Here is a 15000-nt window from a genome sequence, read left to right as displayed (position 1 = left end):
TTGGGCCTGGTTTATCCAGCCTCCATCATTCCACGGAGAGAAACAGATTCTCTCTTTTGAAATGGTATATTTCTCCTCCACTCCCTCATTCATTCGGGACCGGATCCTCTCGGCATTCCTTATCTAAATCTGGTCTGATTTCTGGTTGGTCGATCTACATTAAGGGGACTGAACCACAGCAGTCTGCTGCTAGCAGCGAAGAGGTGAACCATATATAGATTCTTACGTATGTTTTTCATTGCATTCATGCTGTAACATTGTTTGCATTGCATAGCTTTTTCAAACCATTGATAGATGCTTTTAATATTTTCTTGCCGTTAGAAGTAATTCTTTGAGCATGAGATTATGATGCACAGTACCCTTCATACACCACTATGGTCCACCTGTCTGTCTCTCTATATGATTCATTACTGTCTGTCTCTCTATATGATTCATTACTGTGTCTGTCTCTATATGAATCATTACTGTCTGTCTCTCTATATGATTCATTACTGTCTGTCTCTCTCTATATGATTCATTACTGTCTGTCTCTCTATATGATTCATTACTGTCTGTCTGTCTCTATATGATTCATTACTGTCTGTCTGTCTCTATATGATTCATTACTGTCTGTCTGTCTCTATATGATTCATTACTGTCTGTCTCTCTATATGATTCATTACTGTATGTCTGTCTCTATATGATTCATTGCTGTATGTCTCTCTCTATATGATTCATTACTGTGTCTGTCTCTCTATATGATTCATTACTGTCTGTCTGTCTCTCTATATGATTCATTACTGTCTGTCTGTCTCTCTATATGATTCATTACTGTCTGTCTCTATATGATTCATTACTGTCTGTCTCTATATGATTCATTACTGTCTGTCTGTCTCTCTATATGATTCATTACTGTCTGTCTGTCTCTCTATATGATTCATTACTGTCTGTCTGTCTGTCTCTCTATATGATTCATTACTGTCTGTCTCTATATGATTCATTACTGTCTGTCTCTATATGATTCATTACTGTCTGTCTCTCTATATGATTCATTACTGTCTGTCTGTCTCTCTATATGATTCATTACTGTCTGTCTCTATATGATTCATTACTGTCTGTCTGTCTCTCTATATGATTCATTACTGTCTGTCTGTCTCTCTATATGATTCATTACTGTCTGTCTGTCTCTCTATATGATTCATTAATGTATGTCTGTCTCTCTATATGATTCATTACTGTCTGTCTCTCTATGATTCATTACTGTCTGTCTGTCTCTCTATATGATTCATTACTGTCTGTCTGTCTCTCTATATGATTCATTACTGTATGTCTGTCTCTCTATATGATTCATTACTGTCTGTCTGTCTCTCTATATGATTCATTACTGTCTGTCTGTCTCTATATGATTCATTACTGTCTGTCTGTCTCTCTATATGATTCATTACTGTCTGTCTGTCTCTATATGATTCATTACTGTTTGTCTGTCTCTCTATTTGATTCATTGCTGTCTGTCTCTCTATATGATTCATTACTGTCTGTCTCTATATGATTCATTACTGTCTGTCTGTCTCTCTATATGATTCATTACTGTCTGTCTCTATATGATTCATTACTGTCTGTCTCTCTATATGATTCATTACTGTCTGTCTCTCTATATGATTCATCACTGTCTGTCTCTATATGATTCATTACTGTCTGTGTCTCTATATGATTCATTACTGTCTGTCTGTCTCTATATGATTCATTACTGTATGTCTGTCTCTATATGATTCATTACTGTATGTCTGTCTCTATATGATTCATTACTGTCTGTCTGTCTCTATATGATTCATTACTGTCTGTCTCTATATGATTCATTGATGTCTGTCTCTCTATATGATTCATTACTGTCTGTCTCTATATGATTCATTACTGTCTGTCTATGATTATTAAATACTGTCTGTCTTTCTCTGTGTACATCATGTCATTGCATACTATATATCAGATACATACAGTACCTTCGGAAGGTATTCACACCCCTTTACTGTTTCCACATTTTGTTGTTACAGCTTGAATTTAAAATGGATTCAATGTAGATTTTTTTTGTCACTGGCCTACACACAATACCCCATAATGTGAAAGTGTAATTATGTTTTTCGAAATGTTTACAAATTAATAAAAAATGAAAAGCTGAAATGTATTGAGTCAATAAGTATTCAATGCCTTTGTTATGGCAACATTTACCTGGAGCTAACTCTGCAAATAGCACTGCTTGGTGATTTGAAAAGTCACAGTCAATCGATCAATAATATAATAATACTTGTAGCAAAAATGTTTATCTTTAATTTACAATCTGTAGAAACTATGAGAATAGAAAGGTTCAGAACTTTTGTGAAACATCACAGTTGAAAAGTATATGGCAAATAGAAATAAAAAATGGATGGTGTTAAGAGATAGATGGGAGGGGTTGAGTGGAGCTGAAGGATGGGACTAATAATAACAAGATAACTCATGTAAAATATACTGTGTCCGTAAAATGCATATAGGTTCAGAACTTTTGTAAAACAGCACAGTGAAAAATATATGGCAAATAAAAATCAAACTGGCTGGTCTTCAGAGATAGATGGGAGGGGTTGAGGGTAGCTAAAGGATGGGATTAAAAACAAACAAAAGATAACTATTGTAAAATACATTGTGTCTGTAAAATGTATATAGTATGTACTGTAAATGTGATATTTCAGTTTTTTTGTTTTTCAGTCGAGCAGTGAATTTCAAACACCGATTCAACCTCAAAAACCAAGGTTTTCCAATGCCTTGCAAAGAAGGGCACCTATTGGTAGATTAAAATAAATAAAAAGCAAACATTGAATATCCCTTTGAGCATGGTGAAGTTATTAATTACACTTTGGATGGTGTATCAATACACCCAGTCAATATAAAGATACAGGCGTCCTTCCTAACTCAGTTGGCGGAGAGGAAGGAAACAGCTCAGGGATTTCACCATGAGGCCAATGGTGACTTTAAAACAGTTACAGAGTTGAATGGCTGTGATAAGAGAAAACTGAGGCTGGATCAACAACATTATAGTTACTCCACAATACTAACCTAAATGACAAAAGGAAGCCTGTACAAAATAAAAATATTCCAAAACATGCATCCTGTTTGCAACAAGACACTACAGTAATACTGCAAAAAAATTTGGCAAAGCAATTACATTTTTGTCCTGAATATAAAGTGTTATGTTTGGGGCAAATCCAATACAACACGTTACTGAGTACCACTCTCCAAGAAGACAGTGAATGTTCCTGAGTGGCCGACTTACAGTTTTGACTTATATCGGCTTGAAAAGCTATGGCAAGACCTGAAAATGGTGGTCAAGCAATGATCAACAACCAATTTGACAGAGCTATAAGAATTTTGAAAAGAATAATGGGCAAATGTTGCACAATCCAGGTGTGGAAAGCTCTTAGAGACTTACCCAGAAAGTCTTACAGCTGTAATCGCTGCCAAAGGTGATTCTACAAAGTTCTACAAAGACATGTTTTCACTTTGTCATTATTGGGGTATTGTGTGTATCTACACTGCCGTTCAAAAGTTTGGGGTCACTTAGAAATGTCCTTGTTTTTGAAAGAAAAGCATTTTTTTTGTCCATTAAAATAACATCAAATTGATCAGAAATACAGTGTACATTTTAGTCATTTAGCAGACGCTCTTATCCAGAGCGACTTACAGTTAGTGAATACAATTTTTTATACTGGCCCCCCGTGGGAATTGAACCCACAACCCTGGCGTTGCAAACGCCATAGTCGATCAACTGAGCTACATCCCTGCCAGCCATTCCCTCCCCTACCCTGGACCAATTGTGCGCCGCCCATGAGTCTCCCGGTCGCGGCCGGCTGCAACAGAGCCTGGATTTGAACCAGGATCTAGTGGCACAGTTAGCACTGCGATGCAGTGCCTTAGACCACTGCGCCACTCAGGAGTAGACATTGTTAATGTTGTAAATGGCTATTGTAGATGGAAACTGCAGACTTTTAATGAAATATCTACAGAAGCCCATTATCAGCAACCATCAGTCCTGTGTTCCAATTGCACGTTGTGTTTGCTAATTCAAGTTTATCATTTTAAAAGGCTAATTGATCATTAGAAATCCCTTTTGCAATTATGATAGCACAGCTGAAAACTGTTGTGCTGATTAAAGAAGCAATACATCTGGCCTTCTTGAGACTATTTGAGTATCTGGAGCATCAGCAATTGTGGGTTCGATTACAGGCTCAAATAACTTTCTTTTGAAACTCGTCAGTCTATTCTTGTTCTGAGAAATTAAGGCTATTCCATGCGAGAAATTGCTAAGAAACTGAAGATCTCGTACAACGCTGTGTACTACTCCCTTCACAGAACAGCGCAAACTGGCTCTAACCAGAATAGAAAGAGGAGTGTGAGGCCCCGGTGCACAACTGAACAAGAGAACAAATACATTGGAGTGTCTACTTTGAGAAACAGACGTCTCACAGGTCCTCAACTGGCAGCTTAATTAAATAGTAACCGCAAAACACCAGTCTCAACGTCAACAGTGAAGAGGCGACTCCGGGATGCTGACCTTCAGAGTTGCAAAGAAAAAGCCATATCTCAGACTGGCCAATAAAAAGAAAAGATTAAGATGGCCCATCTGAGATATGGCTTTTTCTTTGCAACTCTGCCTAGAAGGTCAGCATCCCGGAGTACTTTCTGAAGGCACTGTATATTATGGAATTAACTAAGAAAAAAATAAATGTCCCTGCCATATTGTTGTTGTTGATATTGCTGTTGTTGATATTGTCATCTCCTCCCTGACCAACCCCTTCTCCCCCAGTAGTCATGGCGATGACCCCCCACACCGCTGAGGTAGCTCGTCTCTACCAGACAGAGTTTATCCGTAGCGCCCGGGCGGTGGGCGTCCTCTGGGCTGTGTGTACCCTCTGCTTCGCTATCATCGAGGTTGTCATCCTCATACAGCCCTCCTGGGTGGGCACCAGAGAGGTTCACTATCAGGGAGGGGGCCCCGCGCCAAAGACTGGCACCCTGGGACTGTTCGAGGTGTGTGTGTCTTTGTTTAAAAAGGTTTTAAGTCCTCATTTAATTGAGGAAGTGAGTTCAAATTGACTATGGTCCTGACTAAATAACAGCCATTTTTAGTCAGTTGAAAATGTCCTACATAAAGACATACAGTATTAAAAGCCTTATAATAAGACATTAAAGGGATAAGTCCTGTAGACTTCGTCATTAAGCTAACGCTAGTTAGCCATGGCTGCGAAACTACCTTCAACTTCCTTCAAACTGCTTGCAGAGACATAAAAATGGCATCAATGAGTTCATCAGACTCAGGGTAGGTAGAAAAAAAGGTAGTCATTGCCAAAATGTCGCACTATCCCTTTAAGACTCATACACATGCTTTTAACAGGTAATAAAGCATACTTTAAGTAAAGTGTTACAGTACCACATTTTGTTTATTGAAAACGGCATCCACCCCCCCACCCCCCCACCCCTAATGTTTGCCACTGTGTTTGTAGGTGTGTGTGGAGTCTGATTGGCCGGTTCCAGAGTGTCGTGGATCCCTGAGCACTCTGACCCCGCTCCCAGCCTTCCAGTCACCTGCCGTGCTGGTCTGCATGTCCCTGACCATGGTCTGGGCCAGCGTCGGCTGCCTCTCCCTCTTCAGATTCTGCAACGCCGCCACCGTCTACAAGATCTGCGCTTGGCTGCAGCTTACTGCAGGTACACACTACATTATATCGTTATGTCGTGACTTGACTTTAACATTAATCTGAAGACTGTTATTTATCTAATTAACTAACTATGTTTCATTGTTACCCAATTTTAAATTAATCATGTAACAATTAACTCATTAGGATCTGGGGCACCACGAGAGCAGTTCTTTAAAGAGTCACCATCTCCTGAATTAAACTCTAAAAGGTCTTTACCTATCACATCTATAAACAGTCAACTTATTAATCATAACCTCGTGTCATATCATCATTCTGAACAGTCGTAACCTCCTTGCACCTGCAAAAACTCCAGCCTTACTTATGATTCAGTACTACACAAATTGGTTTAATTATTTATTCACTAGCTAATTAAATGGGAACACAGGATAAACACACACACTTTGCACCGGTTATTGACTGTAGGCGTAATACGCTGAAAACAGGTCCCTAGTGGACTGACAACAACATGGATGCTTGTTAAAGAAGATATGGAGAGGGTTAGAGAGAGGGACAGAGACACTTAACATTGCCACATTCAGAAACTACTCTCACCTACAGTAACCATATACTTTGCACACGAACCGCCGCCCACTTTGATCAAGAAATCATGAATGTATTTACGTGAAATGCCTGGGTTTGCCGGGGATCTCTCGGTGAACGGGGCAGCCTTGGAAAGGGGGTTGAGCCCTTTCGCGGCTCTGATTATCCAACAACTCTTCTCCCGTTGTCCTTCTTTGTAGTTATCCGGTGACTTGTCGTGTAGTCCTGAACAGAACTACAGAGTTGATTTTCCTTCCATTCGCTCTTGAAGATGCTTCTTTGAAGATAAGCTAGCCAGCCGTATCGATGGTTCCTCATTGGGGTGATGAGAGTAGCGTAATACGATGGTTTGAGCAGCGTAACAGGATGGTCCTACTTAAATTAGCTTTCAAAGATACTTTACTTAGGACAGCTAATCAGCCGTGCCAGTGATTGTCCGGGAGGTGAGTTTATCGTCTCCACCTCGTGTTGACATTCAAAGTTCAAACCATTTTATACGCGCAGCTGCAGCTTCACATATTTCTGGTCTGATGTGTTAATTCGTAACCCATCATTCGTAACCCATCATTTATACCTTGAAAGGGGCGGTTCCGGCAGGCTGGCACGCTCCCTGACATCACTTCGGGGGCGGTGATTACTCACTGTGCAAAGTTATGGAAAACAATTATCTCTTATAACTTCGCAAATCACATCCCTCTCATAACAAAAACACTTTCATCATTTTTTATATTACACGAACAACCCATAGTATGGAAACTTCATCTATGTAGCGGGTAATACTTTCCAAGTTACAGTATTTTCTTTATAATATTTTTAATGACATCACAAAATAACAAATATATTGACTTCTTTAGTGTTGTATAGATTGCCTCTGACCATTCCCCACATTCTACATTAGAAATATTGTTCCAGTGTTCGATTTTGAATGTGTTAGAGTTTCAGCGGGAACAAGGGTCTATTTGGATTCTCGTGGTCAGTCATGACAGCTATAAAGAGATTGACCTTGAGATAGGCCCTTTAAATAGCTGAACATATCCTGATTTTGACTACCCTGTGTTGTATTGTGGTGTGTAATTATTATATGGCAATGCTAAATAAATATTTCCATTCTGGAAATGGACAATAAAGTTCTATTCTATTCTATTTTCTGTGCAGGTTTCTACCGGGCTATAGCCTGGATCCTGACTACACTGTGTTGTCGTCCTCTCTAAGGGTTCTGCCTGGCTATAGCCTGGATCCTGACTACACTGTGTTGTCGTCCTCTCTAAGGGTTCTGCCTGACTCTAGCCCGGATCCTAACTACACTGTGTTGTCGTCCTCTCTAAGGTTTCTGCCTGGCTCTAGCCCGGATCCTGACTACACTGTGTTGTCGTCCTCTCTAAGGGTTCTGCCTGGCTCTAGCCTGCGTGCTGTTCCCTGACTCGTGGGATTGTGCGGACATGCGGGACCTGTGTGGGGAGGGGGTGACCAGTTTCTCCTCAGGAAACTGCTCTGTGCACTGGGCCTTTGTCCTGGCCTTGTTGGGGGTCCTGGATGCTGCCATCCTGGCCACTCTGGCCTTCGTACTGGGCAACCGACAGGACGCTCTGCTGCCAGAGGACACCAAGGATGGTGAGAATAGCATAATATACTACAGCACCCTTAATGATCTGTGTAACATATCCTACTCATGTGTCCCGATGGTGACGATAGCATAGGTAATCAACCACATCACATTTCAGAGATGGGGTTAATAGTATACAGTGCCTTCAGAAAGTATTCACACCCCTTTTACTTTTTTCAACATTTTGTAGTGTTACAGCCTGCATTCAAAATGGATTAAATGTTGTGTCACTGGCCTACACACAATACCCCATAATATGAAAGTGGAATTATGTTTTTAGACATTTTGAAATGCTGAAATGTCTTGAGTCAGTAAGCATTCAACCCCTTTGTTATGGCATTGCCTAAACAAGTTCAGGAGTAAAAATATGCTTAACAAGTCACATAATATGTTGCATGGACTCTGCGTGCAATTATAGTGTTTAACATGATTTTTGAATGACCCCACCCTTACAATTTATCTTTAAGGTCCCTCAGTCGAACAGTGAATTTCAAACACAGATTTCAACCACAAAAACCAGGGAGATTTTCCAAAGCCTCGACATACCTGAATAGAAAAAGACTCAAGTAAAAGTGAAATTCACCCAGTAAAATACTACTTGAGTAAAAGTCTAAAAGTATTTGGTTTTAAATATACTTAAGTATAAAAAGTAAATGTAATTGCTAAAATATACATAAGTATCAAGAGTAAAAGTATAAATAATTTCAAATTCCTTAAATTAAGCAAAGCAGACGGCACAATTTTCTTGTTTTTTTAAATTTACGGATAGCCAGGGGCACACTTCAACACGCAGACGTCATTTACAAACAAAGCATGTGTGTTTAGTGAGTCCGTCAGATCAGAGGCAGTAGGGGTGACCAGGGATGTTCTCTTGATTAGTGCGTATATTGGACCATTTTCCTGTCCTGCTAAGCATTCAAAATGTAACGAGTACTTTTGGGTGTCAGGGAAAATGTATGGAGTAAAAAGTACATAATTTTCTTTAGGAATGTAGTGAAGTAAAAGTTGTCAAAAATATAAATAGTAATGTACAGATACCCCAAAAAACTACTTAAGTTGTACTTTAAATTATTTTTACTTAAGTATTTACAGTAATACTCTAAAGTATTTTTACTTAAGTACTTTACACCACTGAATACACACTGGGGTTTCTTACCAAGACGACACTGAATGTTCCTGAGTGGCCTAGTTACAGTTTTGACTTAAATCGGCTTGAAAATCTACGGCAAGACTTGAAAATGACTGTCTAGCAATGATCAACAAGCAATTTGACAAAGCTTGAATAATTTTTTTAAGAATAATGTGGAAATATTGTACAATCCAGGTGTACAAAGATCTTAGAGACTTACCCAGAAAGACTCACAGCTGTAATCACTGCCAAAGGAGACTCTAACATTTATTGACTCAGGGGTTTGAATACTTAAGTAAATATGATTTTTTCAATACATTTGCAAACATTTCTAAAAACATATGTTCACTTTGTCATTATGGGGTATTGTGTGTAGATGGGTGAGAGATAAAACCTATTTCATCCATTTTGAACTCGGCTGTAACCCAACAATATGTGGAATAAGTCAAGGGGTATGAATACTTATTGTACGTAGTGTTAGATTCTAAATAAACAGAGTAAAAACTCACGGACGACTAGTAAAGCTCAAACCAAGTTTATTCACCCACTGGGTCACACAGCTGCATAAGACAAATACATATTTACACAAGTACTGGTATTTAAACCTTCCTCCTATGCTGAGTCTCCTCCTTACACATCTGGACAGCCAATACATCTCTGTTGCTAGGCAGGACATTAGTGATGCCTTTTCTTTCTCACTTCGTCTGACCTGAACTCACCTCGGCCCCCATTCCTCACTAATCCACAGCTATCCACCTTTATCAGTGAACTATCCAAGCCCATGGCTCATATCCACCCTTAATTGACCCCACCATATACATTCCTCCTACATATAAAAATGAACTTCTGGTGTAACAAGTATTTCAAATTGCAACCCAACAACTGAAACCAGACTGTGGCCCTTCTCCTCTCCATAGGATCCCTAATATCTAACAATAACATGTTCTGACAGAATGTAAACCCTCTGTATTCCCCTCTCTCCGTCAGTAACATGAATTTGGATATTTTTTCAAAGATACATTTTTATCCTTATTTAAATATTTAAAGGAAATTCTTGTAAATTCTCAAATAAATACTTTTAAGGACAGAAATGTGAGAACCCTTGATTATCCTTTTAAAGTTCAACAATAATCTTTAAGTATTGTTGGGTACCTCGAAAGGCACAAATACAATGTATTATTGTTGTGGCTCAGTTTGGTACAGCACATTGCTTGCAATGCCAGGACCGTGGGTTCGATTCCCACTGGGGCCACTTATACAAACAATATACACTGAGTGTACAAAACATTATGAACACGTGCTCTTTCCATGACATAGACTGACCAGGTGAATCCAGGGGAAAGAGATGATCCCTTATTGATGTTTGACGCTTTTTCTTGAGTGGACAGCTTGGGGGGGGGGTTGAAGTATCTGTCCTATATCTAGGAGATATAAGAAATATTTAACATTTTTTTGGACATATTTAACCCCTTATTTTTGTTGCCACAAAACTAAGTCCATACTTCCATTCATTTGTATGGGTTACCTTCAGACGAGTCCCGTGACACTTGTGGGGGCCGTAGAGGAAATCGGAGAACACCATTGTGTTCGTGAGAGTCTCCCCTTTCCATAGTGGGGTTGTATTTGATTAATGTTTATTGAAAAAGTTTGGATTTCAGCAAACAAAAAAAGGCACCCAACTACAGAGGCCAAACAGGTACAAGGTGGGCGTTTCATAATTTAAATGTTTTTAAAGTATTGACCTTGGGCGAATCGATGTGGTCAGAGCTAGATTCCACAATGCCTGGTCTCGGTTCAACGCCGTTGGTGACGTTCATCAGAAAACTTCCTTCACCTATGGAGTGGAGTTTAGTCCACCAAACTGATCCCAACATTTTGTTAGCATGTTATGTAGCCTAGCAGTGGATTGTTTTGCTATTCACTCACGTAGTAACCTAGCTACTGTAACCTAGGCTACTGTAACCTAGGCTACTGTAACCTAGGCTACTGTAACCTAGGCTACTCCTTGTCTAATGGTCATTACTAATAATGTAGGACCAATGTTTTCTGTTCGTTCAGACTGTAACAACCCTCTTGTTTCTTGTCTTCCCACTACAGTGACTGGGTTTCTGCTGTCTGCATAGACTGGCTGGATCCCATTCTGGATTATATATATATATATATATACACAGGTGAGGCTTCTCAGTCACTTACTATCTGTGACCCGTGAGATGGCCCTCCAGTCTGTTCAGCTTTTTATTTAGCTTTATACATTTGAAGTTGTTTGGATATTATTAGGAATTTGGGGGAATTTTAATGAAAATGTAATTACTTGACTCACTCTTTCCTCTCTCTCTCTCTCCCTCCATTTTTTTCTATCTATCCCTTCTATTTCCATCTCCCTCACTCTTTGGGTCCTTATTACACTGTGTTGTCTTTCCTGTTCTCTTCTGGAAACTTCCGCTTGTTTCCTCCCATCATGTCCTCCTCTCTCTCTCTTCATTGGGTCAATAAACAAGCTAGAAGAAGAACCCTCTGACTCCTCCCCCTTGGTATTACATCACCATGCATATCCTGGTTACATAATGTCCCTGCATGGAAACGGTCACCTGGCAACAGTAGGCCCGCAGCTGTGTTCCACTCCCTGAGATGGAGGACAATGATCTCCTTGATGTTTTAAAATCCTTGAGAGGCTGCTGGCGCTGGACTCAGGAGGAGGGAAGGTGGTGACACACTGAGAATTCAGCACACGAGTGCTGTTACAGTTCATTAATATATGACAGATTATATACAGATATATTTCTCAATGTTCAGTGTTTGAGGGACAGTGTCTTGTAGGAATCATGAGTTGAAATTATCGAATACTTTTGATGTTGTTTGTCCCCTCTAATATGAGCAAATATTTTGCCTTATTTCCATATCACCCCCCCCCCCCCATTTCCATATCCCCCCCCCAATACATTACATGAGGGAGGCTAGATGTGATGAGGATGTTTGAGAATGGGATGTTGGAAAACCTTTATTGTAGAGTTTCTGTCTTAGAAACATTCCATAGTATATACCTTTTCTTATCGGGTGTAAATGTACATTTTTTTTTGTATTAAATGGCTTTTTGTTTATATTGAGCCTGATACTGAGTAATTTGTCAAATTCTGTTAATATGTGCATGCTTTAATGTAGTCCCCTTTACAGTAAATACGTGAGGTACTGTATTTCTTTGTTTCTGTATTGTGTGCTGCCTGAACTGCCTGTGACAAGAAGGCAACATTCTACAACACAATATTCAAACTCGTTCGATCTCGAAACGCAAACAGACAGAGAAATCATGCTTTCACATCGACATTTATTACTGTGATCCACTTTTGCGAAAAATATAGTGCGCCAGACGTGTATTTTTTCTCCTAGATTTTTAACTGCAGAAGTTGGCTAAAAGCCACAACAATAATCGGAACCACAGTTTGTCTCCACAAACATTAAATCATGAGGAAAAACAAATATACAAGGGAGTGAAGGGCTGGGGGTAGGCGGGATGTGGAGCTGTAAGTTGCACATCCAGTATACAGTGTGTTTTTCATGGGCAGTACAGTACTGTGTTATCCAGTATACAGTGTGTTTTTCATGGGCAGTACAGTACTGTGTTATCCAGTATACGGTGTGTTTTTCATGGGCAGTACAGTACTGTGTTATCCAGTATACAGTGTGTTTTTCATGGGCAGTACAGTACTGTGTTATCCAGTATACGGTGTGTTTTTCATGGGCAGTACAGTACTGTGTTATCCAGTATACAGTGTGTTTTTCATGGGCAGTACAGTACTGTGTTATCCAGTATACAGTGTGTTTTTCATGGGCAGTACAGTACTGTGTTATCCAGTATACAGTGTGTTTTTCATGGGCAGTACAGTACTGTGTTATCCAGTATACAGTGTGTTTTTCATGGGCAGCACAGTACTGTGTTATCCAATATACAGTGTGTTTTTCATGGGCAGCACAGTACTGTGTTATCCAATATACAGTGTGTTTTTCATGGGCAGTACAGTACTGTGTTATCCAATATACAGTGTGTTTTTCATGGGCAGTACAGTACTGTGTTATCCAATATACAGTGTGTTTTTCATGGGCAGCACAGTACTGTGTTATCCAATATACAGTGTGTTTTTCATGGGCAGTACAGTACTGTGTTATCCAATATACAGTGTGTTTTTCATGGGCAGTACAGTACTGTGTTATCCAATATACAGTGTGTTTTTCATGGGCAGTACAGCACTGTGTGTGTTTAAAGCCACTGGAAAGCAGAAGGGGAAGAGAATCATGGAATTAGAATGATCATTAAATTTCTATGCAGAGAATGACTCTCCAAAGCCAGGATATGTTTATGCTGTAGCCATGGTAACAAGCCAGGATAAGTTGCCATGGCAGCAGATTCAGGATGCGTTAACAATATATCCATGACCAGGTTGTTGTTTGCAAACACAAGAGGCTTGAACTGTTCAAACCTGGAGTGGACCCTTAATAAACACTACCGGTCAAAAGTTTTAGAACACCTACTCATTCAAGGGTTTTTCTTAATTTTTTACTATTTTCTACATTGTGGAATAATAGTGAAGACATCAAAACTATGAAATAACACATATGGAATCTTGTAGTAACCAAAAAAGTGTTAAACAAATCAAAATATATTTTATATTTGAGATTCTTCAAATAGCCACCCTTTGCCTTGATGACAGCTTTGCACACTCTTGGCATTCTCTCAACCAGCTTCACCTGGAATGCTTTTCCTTCGCTCTGCGGTCCGACTCATCCCAAACCATCTCAATTTTGTTGAGGTCGGGGGATTGTGGAGGCCAGGTCATCTGATGCAGCACTCCATCACTCTCCTTCTTGGTAAAATAGCCTTTACACAGCCTGGACGTGTGTTGGGTCATTGTCCTGTGGAAGAACAAATTATAGTCCCACTAAGCCCAAACCAGATGGGATGGCGTATCGCTGCAGAATGCTGTGGTAGCCATGCTGGTTAAGTGTGCCTTGAATTCTAAATAAATCACAGACAGTGTCACCAGCAAAGCACCCCCACACCATAACACCTCATCCTCCATGCTTTACGGTGGGAAATACACATGCGGAGATCATCCGTTCACCCACACCGCATCTCACAAAGATACGGCGGTTGGAACCAAAAATCTCACATTTGGACTCCAGATCAAAGGACAAATTTCCACCGGTCTAATGTCCATTGCTCGTGGCCCAAGCAAGTCTTTTCTTTTTATTGGTGTCCTTTAGTAGTGGTTTCTTTTCAGCAATTCGACCATGAAGGCCTGATTCATGCAGTCTCCTCTGAACAGTTGATGTTGAGATGTGTCTGTTACTTGAACTCTGTGAAGCATTTATTTGGGCTGCAATTTCTGAGGCTGATAACTCTAATTAACTTATCCTCTGCAGCAGAGGTAACTCTGGGTCTTCCATTCCTGTGGCGGTCCTCATGATCATAGCGCTTGATGGTTTTTGCGACTGCACTTGAAGAAACCTTAAAAGTTATTGGAATGTTCTGTATTGACTGACCTTCATGTCTTAAAGTAATGATGGACTGTTGTTTCTCTTTGCTTATTTGAGCTGTTCTTGCCATAATATGGACTTGGTCTTTTACAGTCTACCCTTGTCACAACACTACTGATTGGCTCAAACGCATTAAGAAGGAAAGAAATTCCACAAATTAACTTTTAAGAAGGCACACCTGTTAATTGAAATGCATTCCAGGTGACTACCTCATGAAGCTGGCTGAGAGAATGCCAAGAGTGTGCAAAGCTGTCATCAAGGCAAATGGTGGCTATTTGAAGAATCTCAAATATAAAATATATTTAGATTTGTTTAACACTTTTTTGGTTACTACACGATTCCATATGTGTTATTTCATAGTTTTGATGTCTTCACTATTATTCTACAATATAGAAAATAGCAAAAATAAAGAAAAACCCTTGAATGAGTAGGTGTTCTAAAACTTTTGACCGGTAGTGTAGATAGCAGAGGAGATCACAGAAAGAGAGCCATCTCCT

General features: G+C 39.7%; 1 protein-coding gene across 3 annotated transcripts in view; it reads left to right on the top strand.

Moving 5' to 3' along the window:
• lhfpl4b (LHFPL tetraspan subfamily member 4b) overlaps window positions 1–13221 on the top strand; it is a 13269-nt gene extending 48 nt beyond the window's left edge. Inside the window, exons 1-6 of one of the 3 annotated variants that reach the window (XM_041836106.2) lie at window positions 1–203; window positions 4814–5034; window positions 5508–5712; window positions 7626–7853; window positions 11072–11145; window positions 11473–13221. The exon at window positions 1–203 is cut by the window's left edge and continues 48 nt beyond it. In XM_041836106.2, coding sequence (XP_041692040.1) covers window positions 4816–5034; window positions 5508–5712; window positions 7626–7853; window positions 11072–11097 — 678 coding nt within the window. In that variant the 5' untranslated portion in view covers window positions 1–203; window positions 4814–4815 and the 3' untranslated portion in view covers window positions 11098–11145; window positions 11473–13221. Of the gene's footprint in view, window positions 227–4810; window positions 5035–5507; window positions 5713–7625; window positions 7854–11071; window positions 11146–11472 lie in introns of all 3 variants that reach the window. The other 2 variants (XM_041836105.2, XM_041836107.2) reach the window with 2 other exon arrangements.
• Window positions 13222–15000: the final 1779 nt, after the last annotated feature.

This window comes from Coregonus clupeaformis, chromosome 24 (genome assembly GCF_020615455.1).
Source record: "Coregonus clupeaformis isolate EN_2021a chromosome 24, ASM2061545v1, whole genome shotgun sequence".
Lineage (NCBI taxonomy): Eukaryota > Metazoa > Chordata > Actinopteri > Salmoniformes > Salmonidae > Coregonus > Coregonus clupeaformis.
The sequence above is the reverse complement of the archived record's forward strand: the minus strand, read 5'-3'. Positions and strand labels throughout refer to the sequence as shown.